At 42.4% G+C, this 18,615-nt stretch overlaps 1 protein-coding gene across 6 annotated transcripts in view; it reads left to right on the top strand.

Moving 5' to 3' along the window:
• The window catches only part of PHKB (phosphorylase kinase regulatory subunit beta), a 205,777-nt gene that overhangs the window by 130,377 nt on the left and 56,785 nt on the right, over positions 1–18,615 (top strand). For all 6 annotated transcript variants that reach the window (XM_044987605.1, XM_044987603.1, XM_044987602.1 and 3 more), the window contains one exon: positions 452–546. In XM_044987605.1, coding sequence (XP_044843540.1) covers positions 452–546 — 95 coding nt within the window. The remainder of the gene's footprint in view (positions 1–451; positions 547–18,615) is intronic.

Raw genomic sequence — 18,615 nt, 5'->3', positions numbered from 1 at the left:
CTGAAACAAGCTGTGTATGGCTGTTGGGCTTTTATACCCGCTTTGGTGGATGTTTGCTGTTTTGGTCACAAGTTTAATTGTACTAGGAGCTCCTGACAGTATTGGCACATTATGGCTTGTCACTTATCTCAAACATGAGCACCGATCCAGGAACAAATGCAGCTGTAGGATGCTTTGGGGAAATTAAGACATGGGAAGAGATTTAGTTATTGAGAAGGGATTTAAGGCAATATTTGATCAGTTTGCATGAAGAAAGAGTTTGGGAGTTGATTGCCTGTCTTTAGAGACTGTAGTGGTCCTTTCAAAATGGGACCTGAAGCTATTATTTCTATGCTATGTGTCTTCATTAATGAAAGTAATACTAATGGGTTACATAATATCGGTAATAGAATATGTTACCTTGAAAGTGCTCAGACTTTTTAATAATGTTTCAATTGTGTTTTACTTTCAGTTGATGGATTAGTAAATCCCAAAGACATTGACCCAGTAGGGCGTTACATACCGCCACAAGATCAGCGGAATGTTAGCATGAGATACTCAAATCAGGTAAGCATATGCTTAATTTAATCTGTTAGCTGATGTATGAACAAAAATTAATTTAAAATATTTTAATTCAAAACAGCATCAATACTATGTCAGAATTCAGGTTATTTTCAAAATTAAATGCATGTATTATGCTTTTTTATTTATTTTAAAATCAATTTCCAGTAAGAATAAATGGATCCTTCTGAGTGATGGATTATTGGTTTTCTTTCAGATTTGTATGTGTGCTCTTTGACAGAAACTGATACTATGTAGTAATATGAAAATGTAAACCTGTAGAAATCTTGCTTTGAGTGAGAAGTACATTCTACGTGAACTCTTACGTAGAGTAGTATAACGACTTTGGTAGTGTGGACAGGAACTGTGATGATTATGTCACATGCCGTAGCTATTTCTGGATACAGATTATGATACAAGCAAGATGCCCATGACTTAGGAATCACATTAGACCTAAATTATGTGGCAATCAAAGATGTCCATAGTCTTGCACACTGTAAGAGGTGCACAAGGAATCCGGGAGAGACCTGCTCTTCTCTCTATCTCCAGATGAATTGTGGTTGTAAGTGTATAAAGGATTTTCTGCATTGAGTTCCTAAGACATGCAGGAGTTGGGCTCTCTTTGATGCGTGCATCCTCCCGTATCTGCTATATACCCATTCCTCTGCCAGGCACCTGGACCTCCTTAGATCTACAAAAGGTAACCTTGCTCTGGAGGACTTTAGGAGCAAGGCTGTTAGTTTCTGGAGCACTCAGGGTACGTCTACACTACGGGACTATTCCGAATTTGCATAAACCGGTTTTGTAAAACAGATTGTATAAAATCGAGTGCACGCGGCCACACTAAACACATTAAATCGGTGGTGTGCGTCCACGGTCCGAGGCTAGCATCAACTTCTGGAGCGTTGCACTGTGGGTAGCTATTCCATAGCTATCCCATAGTTCCCGCAGCCTCCTCCGCCCCTTGGAATTTCCGGGTTGAGATCCCAGTGCCTGATGGGGCAAAAATCATTGTCACGGGTGGTTCTGGGTACAGCCTCACCCCTCCCTCCCTGAAAGCAGCAGACAAGCGTTTCGCGCCTTTTTTGCTTGGTGAACTGTGCAGACGCCATAGCACAGCAAGCATGGACCCTGCTCAGCTCAATACCGCAATCGTGGATGTTTTAAACACCTCGCGTACTCTCGTGCAGTATATGGTGAACCAGGACCTTCACACCAAGGCGAGGAGGAGGCGGATACGGCAGCGCGGCGATGACAGTGATGAGGACGTGGACACAGAATTATCTCAAACCGCAGGCCCCTGCGCTTTGGAGATCCTGATGGTAATGGGGCAGATTCTATCCATTGAACGCCGATTTTGGGCCCGTGAAACAAGTACTGACTGGTGGGACCGCATTGTGTTGCAGGTGTGGGACGATTCCCAGTGGCTGCGAAACTTTCGCATGCGTAAGGGCACTTTCATGGAACTTTGTGACTTGCTTGCCCCTGCCCTGAAACGCCATAATACCAAGATGAGAGCAGCCCTCACAGTAGAGAAGCGAGTGGCGATAGCCCTGTAGAAGCTTGCAATGCCAGACAGCTACCGGTCAGTCGGGAATCAATTTGGAGTTGGAAAATCTACTGTGGGGGCTGCTGTGATGCAAGTAGCCAAAGCAATCACTAAGCTACTGCTACGAAAGGTTGTGACTCTGGGAAACGTGCAGGCCATAGTGGATGGCTTTGCTGCACTGGGATTCCCTAACTGTGGTGGGGCGATAGATGGAACCCATATCCCTATCTTGGCACCGCAGCACCAGGGCACCCAGTACGTAAACCGGAAGGGGTACTTTTCAATGGTGCTGCAAGCACTGGTGGATCACAAGGGACGTTTCACAAACATCCACGTGGGATGGCCAGGGAGGGTTCATGACGCTCGCGTATTCAGAAGCACTACTCTGTTTAAACGGCTGCAGCAAGGGAATTACTTCCCAGACCAGAAAATAACAGTTGGGGATGTTGAAATGCCTGTCGTTATCCTGGGGGACCCAGCCTACCCCTTGATGCCATGGCTCATGAAGCCATACACAGGCAGCCTGGACAGTGGTCAGGATCTGTTTAATTACAGGCTGAGCAAGTGCAGAATGGTGGTGGAATGTGCATTTGGCCGTTTAAAGGCGCGCTGGCGCACATTACTGACTCGCTCAGACCTCAGCCAAAACAATGTCCCCTATGTTATTGCTGCTTGCTGTATTCTCCACAATCTCTGTGAGAGTAAGGGGGAGACCTTTATGGCGGGGTGTGAGGCTGAGGCAAATCACCTGGCCGCTGATTACGCGCAGCCAGACACCAGGGAGATTAGAAGAGCACACCAGGAAGCGGTGCGCATCAGAGAAGCTTTGAAAACGAGCTTCATCAATGGCCAGGGTACAGTGTGACTGCTGTGTTTGTTGATGAACACCCACCCCCCCTTGATTGACTCATTCCCTGTAAGCAACTCACCCTCCCCCTTCGAGTACAGCTTACTTATGCAAATAAAGTCACTCTCGTTTAAAAATCATATATTCTTTATTAATTCATTATAAAAAGAGGGAGAGAAGTAAGGGTGTGGTTTGGGAGGAGGAGAGGAGGGATGGAGAAGGCCATTAAAAAAATTTCACAGTAATGACAGCCTTCTGGTTGGGCTGTCCACGGGGGTGGAGTGGGCGGGTGCACGGAGCCTCCCCCCACGCGTTCTTACACGTCTGGGTGAGGAGGATGTGGAACATGGTGAGGTTTGAGGGTGGTGATACAGGGGCTGCAGCGGCACTCTGTGATCCTGCTGCCGTTCCTGAAGCTCCACCAGACGCCGGAGCATGTCAGTTTGATCACGCAGCAGCCCCAGAGTTGCATCCCGCCACCGCTGATTTTCCTGCCGGTCTTCCTGCCGCCACCTCTCATCTCGGGTGTCCCTCCTGTCCTCACGTTCACTGGCCTCTTTCCTGTAATTTGATACCACGTCCTTCCACTCATTCAGATGAGCTCTTTCATTGCGTGTAACTTCCATAATATCCGAGAACATTTCATCTCGCGTCTTCTTTTTCCTCCGCCTTATCTGTGCTAGCCTTTGGGATGGAGGAGGGACGCTTGAAAAATTTGCAGCTGCATGAGGGAGAGAAATATTTAAAAAGATACATTTTACAGAACAATGGTTATACTCTTTCACAGTGAACAGCACTATTCACCTTACATAGCACATGTGATTTCCCTACAAGGTCGCATTTTTCATCTTAATACTGAGTGCTTGCAGCTCTGGAGTTACAGATCTCACAGACACAGGTCCGGGCATCAGAATTCAGCTTGCATGCGGCCATGGTAAGCCACTATCTTTCGGCGTCTGTAGTGATTTACCCCTCCCCCCAACGCATGGCTAATACTAGCTCCCTGCTAATCAACACCCTTCCCACCCACCCCCCACCCACTGCGTGGCTGGTAGCTTGGGGAAGCCCCGCTGACCAAACACAAAAAAGATCATCGGCATTTCACTCCTCCCCTCCCCCCGCTTGGCTATGTGCAGGAAAGGATTTTTTTTAAGCTGCTGCAGTCCACGAACCCAGTAGGAAAATGGCCATCCCTCTTACTTAAATTCCTGATTTTTAACCAGGTTATCCTGAACGATATCACTTTGCTGAGGATAACACAGTGAGATAAAGAACGGATGCTTCTTGAAAGCCAGCAATCACCGGGACCATACGCTGCTATGCTTTGCCACAGGGCCGCCCAGAGGGGGGGGCAAAGGGGGCAATTTGCCCCGGGCCCCGGGCTCCGCAGGGGCCCCCAAGAGAAGAGCGGAGGCTCCCGCCTCCGCCCCTCTCCTGGAGCCTCAGCGTCTCCGTCGGGGCCCCGGCCCCAGCCTCTTACCGAGCACGTCTCTGGCGGGGCCTGAGCTCCGTCCCGCTCAGAGCCGCGTGGTGGGCGGGGCGGGGCTGGGAGCTCCAACGGGGCCTGAGCCCCGCCCCGCTCAGAGCGCCGTGGGGAGGGGGCGGGGCAGCTGCCTCCGCTCGGCGTGGAGCTCACAGCCCCGCCCCCTCACCACGCGGCTCTGAGCGGGACTGAGCTCAGGCCCCGCCGGAGACGTGCTCGGTAAGAGGCTGGGGCCGGGGCCGGGACCGGGGCGGGGGGGAGGAGCGGGACCATCGGGGGCGGGGGCGGGGGGTGGGAGCGGGACCCGCCGCCGAAGCGCAGCCCGGTCTTCGGCGGCGGGGGGCCCCTTCTGTTCCGGGACCCACCGCCTAAGTGCCCGGAAGGCCCGCAGCGGGGACCCCCCCCCCGCCACTGAATTACCGCCGAAGACCGGGCTGCGCTTCGGCGGCGGTCCCGCTTCGGCGGTAATTCGGCGGAGGGGGGCTCCCGCCGCGGGTCTTCGGGGCACTTTGGCGGCGGGTCCCGGAACGGAAGGGCCCCCCGCCGCCGAAGACCCCGGGCCCCCGGAATCCTCTGGGCGGCCCTGCTTTGCCACGCAATGATACCTGATTACTTGCTACATGCATGGCGTGGTAAAGTGTCCTACCATGGTGGGCGGCACAAGGCTGCCTTGCCCAGAAACCTTCTGCAAAGGCTTCTGGAGTACCTACAGGAGCGCTTCATCGAGATGTCCCTGGAGGATTTCCTCTCAATCCCCGGACATGTTAACAAACTTTTCTAAGTAACTATACTGTCTGCGAATGCATCCCAAGTCCTCAGGGCAAATCAATCATTAAAAAACGCTTGCTTAAAAAACAATGTTTGCTATTTGCAAAGGTACACTCACCAGAGGTCCCTTCCATGGCGTCATTGTCTGGCATAGTTGCTTGGGAGGGCTGGGAGGAGGGTAATTCCGTCAGGGTGATAAAAAGCTCCTGGCTGCTGGGGCTCACGGAGTGCTGTGTGCTCTCTGCTAGGTCGTCGTCCTCTTCTTCATCTTCATCTTCCCCGTCTGCATAATCCTCAGCCATGGCAGAGATTACAACCCCCACCTCGGAATCCACGGTCGGGGTGGGGTACTTGTGGCGCAGCCCCCTAAAATTGCATGCAGCTCAGCATAGAAGCAGCATGTTTTTCGACCTGCCCCGGACCTTCCGTTTGCTTCTTTGGTTTTCTGGTAGGCTTGTCTGAGCTCCTTAACTTTCACTCTGCACTGCACTGAGTCCCTGCTGTGGCCTTTATCCGTCATAGCCTTAGAAATTCTTTCAAATACTTTTTCATTTCGTCTTTTGGAACGCAGTTCTGTTAGCACTGAAGCCTCTCCCCATATAGCGATCAGATCCAGTACCTCCCGTGCAGTCCATGCTGGGGCTCTTTTTCGATTCTCAGGAGACTGCATTGTTACCTGTGCAGATGAGCTGTGCGTGGTCACCTGTGCTGATGAGCTCTCCACGCTGGGGAAGCAGGAAATGAATTTCAAAAGTTCGCGGGGCTTTTCCTGTCTACCTGGCCAGTGCATCCGAGTTCAGAATGCTGTCCAGAGCGGTCAGTGGTGCACTGTGGGATACCGCCCGGAGGCCAATACCGTCGATTTGTGGCCACACTAACCCTATTCCGATATGTTAATCCCGATATTAGCGCTACTCCTCTCGTCGGGGAGGAGTACAGAAACTGATTTAAAGAGCCATTAAAATCGATATAAGGTGCCTCCTAGTGTGGACGGGTGTGGCGTTAAATCGGTTTTACGCTCCTAAAACCGGTTTAAACGCCTAGTGTAGACCAGGCCTTAGTGTGGCAAACTGTAAAATATTCAGCATTTGGTATTTGACAGGGAAGGAGGAGCCAGCAAATTTTTTGCTTTGTTTGTTTTGCTTTTTTGTTTTTGTTTTGTTTGGTTTGGTATCTTTACTTGTTTTCCAAGGATTTGGTCCAGATATGAAAAAAATTAGAGTACCTAATTACAAAGGTTCAGTATTTAATCCTTGTTCAGCTGCTAGGATAATTGTAACATTTATATCCTTTCATGATAGAGATTAGGTGTTATGGTTTCTCAGAAAGAAGTAGGAATAATAGGTGTAACAAATTATAATATATATATACACGCACACACATTTCCAGATACTTCAAAAATTACTCATTCTAGAAGTATAAAATTGCTCCTGCTTAATGTAGTCTTACTGCTCTTTGTTTTTCTTCTTCTTTTTTGTTTCATATCAACTTTAGGTTAATTAAACACATTGTTTACTTTTTACTATTTGATACAAAATTTTCCCTGGTTCTCGGATTAAAAAATGGAAGATAGCTCTGTCAAAGATACATTCTAAGCCAGGTCTACACTACAGAATTAGCTTGATGTAAGGCAGCTTACGTCGACCTAATTCTATAAGTGTCTACACTACAGCATTGCACCCATCGATGTAAATCCCCCACTATACCGACCTAATAACTTCACCTCCATGAGAGGCATAGCGCTTAGGTCAATGTAGTTAGGGCAACTCAGCATCTGTGTAGACGGTGTGTTACTTACATCACCTGTCAGTGCTCCTCTGAAGTTGGTGCAAATGCTCCCCGTGAGGATGCACACAACCGACAGAAGGAGCATAGTATGGACACGAAAAACCGCGGTGATTACTGTGATGGTTATATGTCAACCTAACATAGATCAACTTAATTGTGTAGTGTAGACAAGGAGCTAGTTCAAGCAGGAATTAATTCAGGGAAGTTCTATGGCCTGTGCTATGTAGAAGGTTAGACTAGATGATCACAGTGTTCTCTTTTGACCTTAAAATCTGTGAATGTAGGTAACATATTGATCCAACAGATACTTTTAGAATTTTGAGGCAACGTACTTATTTAATAACTGTTTAAATATTATTTTTGCCAGTCTGGACAATATTTGTCACATTTGATGAATAATGTAGGATTGGAGTACTTGTGGCACCTTAGAGACTAACAAATTTATTTGAGCATAAGCTTTCGTGGGCTACAGCCCACTTCTTCGGAGCATCTGTAGCCCACGAAAGCTTCTGCTCAAATAAATTTGTTAGTCTCTAAGGTGCCACAAGTACTCCTGTTCTTTTTGCGGATACAGACTAACACGGCTGCTACTCTGAAACTTGTCATAATGTAGGATTGAGATTTGTGTAAATGTGTTTCTTTCCTCAAAAGCAGTTTATAATTTTCACGAGTTTCTTAGTATTTTTGAGCGCTGGTTTTGCTAGACAGAATGCTGTGAACATTTTTAAAAATATTTTTTCTTTTGATTGAGTTAGTCATAATTATGAAATGCTAAATAAATGGAACAAAAATAACACCTGTACCATCTGAGTGGGTACAAGGAAAAATTAATGCCTGTACTATACTATATAATATAAAATATATAAGTGTTTATGGTTTTTAAAATGGGGTGCCTAAGTGTTTGCAAGTCTAAATTTCATCCTTTCAGCTTGACAGAAGCCAGAAGGTGGAATATAATTTGAATATAAATTTACTATTTTTACTTAAAAACAAGTGCACACAACTTAAATATTTGGGTGCATTTGTACTTTTGCACACGAGCAAATATTTCTTGATTTCACAGCAATATAAATATGGGTTGATAAGTTTAATCCCATCCTTCTAGCTGTAGATCCCTGCAACTATGTATAAGCAGAATAGAACCCAGGAGAGCATAATTAATTTCCTTTCTAATTTCTTGTAATGTAAATGCAGATTCTAAAACATCAGCATTTTTTTAAATCAGGAATTTGTCTGCATGCAAAAGTTCTACTGGTTTAAATTAAATGGGTTTTAAACCAGTGCACACTCCTGTGGCCTTGTCATCATAGGGAAAAAGGCCGGTTCTTAACTTGTTAACTGAAGGTAAAATCTAAGTGATGTCAAATCAGTTTGTAGTTTTCACACAAGTTAGCAGTTTGCTAGCTCATGTGAAAACTACAGACTACCTTGTCTTCTTCTAGGATTTTACCTTAAGTTAGGTAACTCGATTTAAGAACACACCTTTTGTTCCTCGTGAAGAAATACTTTTAGGGCTAATCTACACTTAAAAGTTTACAAGTATAGCTATACTAGCAAAATCCTCCTGATGCTCAAACACCGCTTATTCCAGCAAAAATGTGTTTTTGATTGTATAGTTTACACTGGTTCAGCAAGCAAAATAAGCTATATAAAATATGCATTTTTTGTGCCAAGTAGTCATTTCTACACTAGGGCTTTTGCCAGCCTTGAAATGTCACAACCCCACCCCAATCAACATTCTAATGCCAGCAAAAGTGTCTACTGTAGATGTGCCTTATTTTGCTTTAAGATTCATATGTTTGTCTAACTTGTACCTATTGCTATTCTACTTCAGCTATACCAAAGGCACTCTTAAATCAAACTGCGCTCCCCACAGGGGATTGTACTGGTTAAATAATATCGGTTTAAATTCACATTTTAGGTTACGCCAGTGCAACTTTTTCATTTAGACAAACCCTACAATAGTGTATATTTATTTGTGAGTGCATACAAAAATTACTATTGCTCAACTTGAGTTATGTAGGCAAGTCTTTGTAGAGTAGTGTAAGTTAAAAAATATATAAAAATAGAGCCTGGATAATAGAATATAAGAATTAATTTCATCATTGAAATGTTATAATGTAAGTCTGCTACAGTATATTGCTACAAGGACATGCTAAACTGATATAATCAGATATGAGACTGTATAAAGAAAAGTGTCATTGTTTAAATTAATTTAAGTTACACAGAGATGGCTGAGAAACCAAATTTTTTAGTTCTGCATTTTTTTAAGTTTTCAGAAACATTTTTCATACAGATTCAGGACGAAAAACAATAACTCAAAAATGTTCACAGGACTTAAAAACCCACTTTTTTTTTTTTCCTGAAACACTGAAATGTATTTCCAAAACAAAATATGCTCACCAGAATCCTCAGCTGCCTACTGGCTGGGCTCTAGCTGAGCCAGGAACCCTGGAAGCCATAGCAGCTGTGGTCTGAAATTGACATAATTTATGTTAGGGTTGTGACTGCTCTTCAATAGGGGGCAAAAGCTGACAATAATTACAAATTAGGAATTATGTCAAGTTCTCTACAGCTCCATGGCAGCTAACCTGGTGGACTGTCAGGGAGATTCGAACCTCTCCGAGTACTGGCTGTCAAGTTCCAAGGCCTCTGGCATGACCTGGCAGGAAGATAGGCAGGTTTCCAGCAGTAATTTGTCAAAAGTAAACTGATTCTTCAAATAAATTTAATTTTGATAAATTGGAAAATTCTGATGAAAAATTGTTTTTTCAAAATTTTTCCAACCAACTCTATCTCTGCAATTTGTGTGTAGATGAGCCCTTTATAATGGAGGCAAGAGCCACATGCATGTAAAAAGTGTGAAGCAGGTTATTAAAAGCACATTCTACACCTTTTACATTCTTGCAGAGAGACTTTTCCTTAATCCAGAGTAACTTTTTTTCTTACTGTGCAGTGTTTCAGAAGAAATTGTGAAATGTTTATCAGATATTAACGTAAACTATTCTGTGGGAACAAAAGCTACTGTGTCTTGTGCAAATGAATGAGTATCCTGCTTCCAAAGCATTCCTTTTTTCTTGATTTATCCAAATACTCCTTACAACCACCCAGTATCTTACCATTTCCTGTTGCCTAGGCAATCCCAATGCCTGGGTGCTAGCTGATTATCTGTGAATGAGACTTCCATTGTTCACACTGCAGCACTTACGCTATGTTAATGTGAGATAATGGAAACTCGAAGACTTCATTTATTCCCAGCTTCAGCTGTTTGTTCATACTTGATGGGGTTCTTACTGCTGCAAAAACTGTGAACTGCTGACAGTATGTATGGAATTTGCTTGTGTGTTTTACCCAGCACTTAAGGGTGCTACCAGAAGAAGTTACATTGCACAGTCAGTTGTGCAGCACTAAAGTTGGGTTCAGTTAATTAGCATAAGAATTGGCTCTTGCTTTACAGCCATTCTCAATTTGCATAAATTCTCCACTACCTTGATCTTCCCTTGTACCCTCTTTTATAGTTGTTCTTCTGTTCATATCCCTTGTAAACAACTTGGTTCTTGAGACCAATATCTTCTGGTGATCATAGATCAATAGTATTGAAAATCTAGAAGGGATTTGTTCTACAAACCAGTGGAACATATTGCATGATTCAGCAGGAAATCTGTGTTAATTTTCCAGATGTGTAGGGAGAAACAGATTCTGCCCTGAGGACTTTGATTATCAGAGATGCTATACAGTATGTGCTTCTTTTTCTCTACTAGAATCCTGTATTATTTTAATTTCATGATGGGATGTACCATAATGAATGATACAGAGAAGATAAATTGGGCACTTGTAGTTTGAGAAAGGTGAAATAGGAGAACAAGGAAACACCAATGAAAATGAAAAACAGAAATTTTAAAACTGATAACAGGAATTTCATAATTAGCCTGTGGAACTCAGTGCCATAAGAGAGATTTGGGTCAAGAGCCAAGCAGTATTGAAACATTGGGTAATTGTATAGATAATAAGAGCATCCACAGTTATGTTAGGTAGGATAAAAAAGAATAGAGGATATAAACTGTTATGCATCGAGGCATAAATGCAACCACTGATTGGGATTGGGAAGAAACTTCCCCATTGGCCAAGTTATTCCATTACAGAGTTTCTTGCTCCTCCTCTGAAGCATAATGTATTTTACACTGTTAGAGATGAGATACCTGTCGAAGAAAAACTCAGTTCTCGCTTTTTGTTTGGGTGCAGCAAAATCAAATACTTTATTCTTTCTCTAGTAATTACAATAGAGGGAGAGAGTGTCCTAGGAAACAGTGTTGCCCCTTGTCCCGGACAGGTCTCTCTCAATTAGTAAACAATCACAGCAAGCATTTATACCTTTGTTACAGACAATAGCTAGCAATCCTGGAGACAGTAAAAAGAAAACATTTGCATTTGTTTATACATAAGCCTCTTTGTTATCAGCATGATATATATTCTGAAGCATGTGAATTTGCCCTTGCAACTCAGAGATTCTTTGAACCTCTGGTAACAATGAAAGCAAATTCTGAAACCGATCAGGCACTACTCTAGTCCAGTTAAAATATACCTGAAATCTAAGAGCTACTTGCAACATTCTATCTGCAGGCCAGTAAATAATATGATTGCCTGCAGCAGTGGTAAGATTAATATGTATATCTTGTAATGTGGTGGCATTAACGTACACACAGCTATCATTAGCCTGAAAAAGTGGGTGTCCTGTAAGGGTAGTCCCTTGACCTCTACCCTCCCAGCAAATATTGTCATAAACAGTGACAACTTCCCCTGGCTTCAGTTTCCGTATACACTGAAGCTGTGGTGGTTCTAACGGCCAAAATGTCCATAGATTTCCCAACCCCATCCAAATATCAGCTGTAATCCCAGGAGCACTAACTAAAAATCCATTAGGAGAATCAGGTGGTCTCACTTCCTAGATATCTCGGTGAATCACCCAATCCCACATGCATCCTCCCCATGGCCCCGGTAGGATTCGGTATGTGGGAGCCCACACCCCCTTAACCGGTCCATATGCTTGGAAGGAGCACTGTGACATAACCAAGTGCAGTGTCTGCACTGACACTTTGTCGATATAACTTTGCCACATAAAAAGTTCTGGCTGGATGAGGAGAATGGGACTGCGAACAGGAGTCAGGTTGGAGTGAACAGGGCAGAAATGGGTTGCGTACAGGCAAGAAATGTCAGAATGAATAAGTTTTGAGTGCTTGACTTTGCAGGCTTAATAATGTTCTTTTGATGTAATTTTTTTGTGTGTGATTCTGAATGTAAAACTTGCACATAAAGGTATTTATCTAGAAAAGGCATTCTCAGCTTAGAGAATATTAAGTATCCATATTTCCTCATATAGTGTTAATACATACATTTCACAATGATATTAATCACCATTGTGCCATCAGTTTTCAGAAAAAAACTCACTATGCACTTTTATAATATAGTAATATTGTATACAATTGGTTGATTCAATTGCTTATCCCTTGAGGTTCAGACCCCCTGTTTTTATATACCAGTAAACCTTTGCAATGCATTCTTTGAAAAGTAAAACCCAGACAACGCTTCTCTCTCCCCTTAGGTGCGCTCTTCATGCTGTCTCCTCCTGCACTTGTTTGCTTGATAGCTTTGTTCACTGTTATGCAAAAATGGACTTTCACTGTCTCTGCCAGGTAACTGGGCTGGTCAAAGAAGCAAATACACATTCCTTTGTCTAGGGCAGACGTGTTTGCCAACTCCCCCGACGTTCTAGGTTTATATGCAGTTTAGTAGTAATTCTAGTGTACATCCATAACTCTGAATACACACCGTGTACATACATGACAAAAAAGAATATTAATGATTAAAAACAAACAAACTAATGATTAGTTTTCAAATGAGACCTCTCAAGGTATGTTTTGTACAAAAATGATCACAACAAGGCATGACGTGTAAATACCGGGGTGCATAGGGTCACAATGGGACCCTCTTAAAAATCCTTGATTAATTTCTCCTACCATGAAGTATTAATTATTGCCTAACTCATTTTCCATTGTGATAAAATATGAATTACAAATGGACTTGTCTCATCCACACACCCCAAAATAGGCACTGTTTTAGTTTCATGATGATAGTGTCCCACTATACAAATTTCAGGTGATGGCCCTCCATTTTTCTTGAATTCATGAGAATTCTTAACTACTTTTCAGTGTTACTGGATGCTCTCCATAGCTTTGTCTGATTATCTCAGTTTCACTTTCTATCTCAAGATTTTCATTTTGTGGTCCATTTGATTGTCTCCTGCTGCAATACATTCTAGCCATTTCCATTTCATTTCTTCAGTCTAGTATAAGTAATAGTCCCTTTTGCTTGTTCTATAATCTTTGTGTTTCTGACCTTCCAAATTAATACCACTCATTTTTTCCTATATAGTGTTGGCAGAGATGACTCGTCCCTGCTAATAGTGTGGGGGGTACAATGTAAAGGGGGGCCATGTGACTGCCCCATGTGTTGCCTCTGGGAGGAACCTTCCAGCCTCACGTTCCTGGGTCAGAGAAGCTAATCCTGTTGGCTCCTGGGGGCTGGGGCCACAGGAGTGGGGAGCATGTGCCTCCGGGGAGACTCGCAGCACCAGTGTCTTCCTAGGGCTCCTGTGCCGTTGCGGACACCTCAGCAGGGGGAGGGGCGTGGGCAGTGCCTCTACCTCCGACTGAGCAGAGGGACCCTGCTCCTGGCGCCTTCCTCAGCAACCCTCACCCTGTTCTTGGCCTGGGGCTACCACACTCTTCCCGCCAGTTATCTGTGGGCGGGGGTCTCAGTCCTTCTCCTATGGCACCTCCCCACCAGCATGTTTCAGGCTTGCTCAGCCCCTGTCCCCAGCATCCCGGCCAAGGCAGGAGGTGGAGGGGACAGGACAGGATGGAGGCGCTTCTCATGCTGGGTGAGGGTAGCCATTCAGGGTCACTGCCTCTGTGCAAGGCAGCAGCTGTCTGTGAGAGAGCCTAGCTGGGGAGGCAGCAGCAGCCTGCTACCCTTCGTCCCAGCTGCTGGGGACAGGGGCTGACTGAGTGAGCCAGAGCCCCCCAACCCTCTGCACATTTCTGGCTCGCTCAACCCCTGAACTTGTCAGCCAGTCTTGGGCTGCCACCACCTCCCCAGTGCTGTGTCTCTTGCAGACAGCGACCCTGAGTGGAGTCAGCCAGCATTAGAAGCTCTGTACTGTCCCTTCAGCTTCCCACCTAGGCTGAGCAGAGCTGGAAGTGCTGGGGGCAGAAGGGGAGGGGGGAGGGACAGTCACAGCAGGAGAAGGACAAATCTCTGCACTCAGAAATCGCGGGGGGGGCTAACTCTGCACACACACACCATGCGTCACCTTTGATTGTTGGTTCCCCTTCTTTTTTCTTTTTCTGCTCAATATTTTTCTTGTTGGCTTTTCTGTTCTGTATTTCACATCCACTCAAATAGTTAATCTTAATATTTGATTATGCCATTTTTGTCTAATTTAGCTCAATTTATGTCAAAATCAGTATGCAAGTCTATTTAATACTCACTTTGTGGTAAAAATGGAATGTGAAACTAGAATATAACATATTTAACTTAATTATGTCTTCAAAAACCAAAAGCAGCTTCTTTCCTCATATTGCCTTGTTCCTTTTCTCCACAATTAAAGAAAATGCATTAAATTATTTCATTCTCTTTTTTTTAAAAAAAAGTTATTTCAGAGCATTTGACAACTTGGAGTTACTGAAACAAAGTCAATCAACCCAAATTCAGTTTAAAAAAATAGAGCAATTTTATTATTATTCAATTTGCAATAGAACAACTTAATCAGACCTAAGTCTTGTTCCACAAAGATTTAGATAGAAGAGACAACTGTAATTGCTATCTATATGAACTTTCTTTGTGTATAGTATCTTGGAAACACGTCTATCAAGAGAAGGGCTACTTAATAACTGCAGTTCGAGTGCAATGGTATAAATGCAGGGAACTACTGAATTGTCTCAGATACAATTTTGTGGTACCTGTAGGTTAATATTAATGTTTCAGTGATGATTACTATATAATGCTTCTGCAGAGGCTCCCTCTTGAAAATGGTGATTATCTGTGATGCCGCTCTGGAACCACCTAGAAAACAGTGACCATGTGGTTCATGCTCCTATCCTGATGGATACAAACTTTCAGTGAAAGGCTATACAGAAGGCTGCAGACCCAATTTTTTTTTATTATTTGAAATACCAGTAAAGGACCCCAAAGAATTGGGGAAGGAGGCTAGGATGATCATGGAACTGCAAAGGGGAAATATACTGTGAGGACTACAATTACCAGTGATTAATTTTCTTTTCTCCAATAATTGCCTCTACAGATCCCCACTTCAAGAGATTAGTTAACCGTTTATAACCCCCTGGAACAGTGTCCATTTAATGTTCCTTAATTTCACCATGGTAATTTATCTGTCCACCATTCTTCATACTCAAATAAGATTCTTCTAGCAAAAGTAAATGTTTCCATCTTTAAAAACAAAGGGTTTGATCCTCACTGCACCAAATCCAGCATACCTGCCATCACTGGGACTCCGTAGCTTTTCTGAAGTGATCAGATTAGTTTTTACTTGTTGGAGCATTGCCATATTGTGACAGTCTGGCTAGTTCTCAGGAAAGAGACACTGGATGCCAACTGTCTTAAAAATTGCCACCATGTTTCCAGTCTTCTGTTCTTAGGCAAAATCATTTGAAATGTGACAACAGCCATAATCTACCAGCATCTGATCTCTTTTAACATCCTGGACTTCTCACAATCATATTAAAATCCATCATGGCACAAAAACATATGTATGTTACTCTGTTTTTGCTCCAACTCCAAATAAAGAAATTCAAAGGAAAAACCCAGTGAAAGCAGAAGTTTACTGGATAATTAAGATTCATTTCTTATAGCATGTCTTAAAATACTTATTTATTGGTTTATTTTTTCCCTTCAGTAATAAAATGACTAAAATCACAAATAAATAAGACATAAATATTCAATTTTTTTCACATCTTACACTTCAATAGATGCCTTATATTTTGGAGGTATTTGTATTTAGCCCACATCTACTACCTATGTGTTTGAGCCACATTTAGCCTTTGCTTGGTGAATAATGATAAAGAAATGTGTGGTCAGTGTACTGAAGGAGCTCTTCCTTCCAGTTCGCTAGCATAACAAAGTTGGTACATAGTTCAGTGCTCTATACTATGTGTTTCAAATTTTGAGTCAAAATTCATTGACTTCTTTTCTGGTTTCTTTTGCTGAAAATTTTTAAAATTTGTTTAAAATACATCATAATACCTGCATAGAAGCTTACATTAAATGTGACACTCTTTTTAAAGGAGCACTAATGTAGTGAAAAATGTTGGCTATCCTTTAGCTAGCAGGATGTACAAATGAAGCCTAATGAGCACAAATTACTCTTATTTGAGGAACTGAAAGCAAAATTTTATTTAATCCTCAAAACACACTTTTCCCTTAGGTCCCAAGAATTAGCACTGTATTGCAGATAAACTCTATTTTAGGATCACTTATTTTAAGTTGTGGCATGAAAATTTAGTCTCTGAAGATTCTTTGTTGTTTAAGACCTACAATATGTTACGTAGTATATAAAAATATGGTCTGGTTAAGTGATTTATAAAGGATTGCTTTGTAAATGGAGTATTATCTATTCTAGATGGAAAGCATTAGTTGTCATTATAGCTAAAGCTAAATCACTCATCTTAAATCCTATAAAACCTGTAAGAACAAAACAACAGTCTTGTATGTTACAGAATGCTTGTGGAGCATAAGGAGCAATATGGTAAAGATTGTGTTAAAAGTGCTTCAGTACAAAAACATAATAAAATAATTCATTTTGTGTACATAGCAAATCAGTAGTAGTAGTAGTTTGCTCTCCTAATTAATCCCTAAGCATTTTATTTTTTTGTATTGCAGCAAAAGGTCTGTTTGTATAACGTAATGTGAAATCATCAATATACAATTAGTCCACAAACAAGGATTTTACTTTATGTTCCAAAGTAGAAACAAGAATGACACCACAATCTAAGCCGTTCTGGTTTGTGCTAATATTTTCATGTATATCCCATATTTTGCTTTGTAGTGACATCTGGTCATTATTTAGTGTTCTCTGTTTTTCCTTGTACTCAAACTTAACAAACTATACTTGGTTCAGGGTGAAATTCCTTACCACGTTTCCAGTAACTGTTGACAACATTCTTAGGCCACGATCTGCTCCCAAAGTCCAAGGGCTGTTTCTTTTGTCATCTTAAATGAAAGAGAGACAGATGGCTAGGTAGATAACTTGGGGTGTTTTTGTCCTTCAGTCATGATTTTATAAACCTCAACCATATCCCCCCTTAGTCGTCTCTTTTCCAAGTTGAAAAGTCCCAGTCTTATTATTCTCTCCTCATACAGAAGCCGTTTCATACCCATAGTCATTTTTGTTGCCCTTTTCTGAATCTTTTCCAATTCCAATATATCTTTTTTGAGATGGGGCGACCACATCTCCACACAGTATTGAAGATGTGGGCGTACCATGGATTTATATAGAGGCAATATGATATTTTCTGTCTTATTATCTATCCCTTCCTGAATAATTCCCAGCATTCTCTTAACTTTTTTGACTACCACTGCACATTGAGGGATTGTTTTCAGAGAACTATCCACAGTGACTCCAAGATCTCTTTCTTGAGTGGTAACAGCGAATTTAGACCCTATCATTTTATATGTATAGTTGGGATTATGTTTTGCAATATGCATTACTTTGCATTTATCAACATTGAATTTAATCTGCCCATTTTGTTGCCCAGTCACTGAGTTTTGAGAGATCCTTTTGTAGCTCTTCGCAGTCTGCCTTGGACTTAACTATCTTGAATAGTTTTGTATCATCTGCAAATTTTGCCACCTCACTGTTTATCCCTTTTTCCAGATCATGTATGAATATGTAGAATAGGACCCCACTATTTACCTCTCTCCATTCTGAAAACTGGCCATTTATTCCAACCCTTTGTTTCCTATCTTTTAACCAATTACCAATCCATGAGAGGACCTTCCCTCTTATCCCATGACAGCTTACTTTGCTTAAGAGCCTTTGGTGATGAACCCTGTCAAAGGCTTTCTGAAAATCTATATCCACTGGCTCCCCCTTTTCCACATGCTTGTTGTCCCCCCTCAAAGAATTCTAGTAGATTGGTGAGGCATGATTTCCCTTTATAAAAACCATGTTGACTCTTCCCCAACAAATTAGGTTTTTCTATATGTCTGACGATTTTGTTCTTTACTATAGTTTCAAACAGTTTTCCCAGTACTGAAGTCAGGCTTGCTGGGATCAACTCTGGAGCCCTTTTTAAAAATTGGTGTCACATGAGCTATCCTCCAATCATTTTGTACAGAAGCTGATTTAAATGATAGGTTACAGACTACAGTTAGTAGTTCTGCAATTTCACATTTTTGTTCCTTCAGAACTCGGGTGAATACCATCTGGTCTTGGTGACTTATTACTGTTTAGTTTATCAATTTGTTCCAAAACCTCTTCTAATGACACCTTTTCCTGAGGGTTATCCCTAGATAAAATTCATTCCTGCTGTGAGGACAGAGACAAAGAGCATGGTGGTGAAAGAG

The sequence above is a fragment of the Mauremys mutica genome, chromosome 14 (genome assembly GCF_020497125.1).
Source record: "Mauremys mutica isolate MM-2020 ecotype Southern chromosome 14, ASM2049712v1, whole genome shotgun sequence".
NCBI lineage: Eukaryota > Metazoa > Chordata > Testudines > Geoemydidae > Mauremys > Mauremys mutica.
Note: the sequence above shows the minus strand (reverse complement) of the source record. Positions and strands in the feature narration are given on the sequence as shown.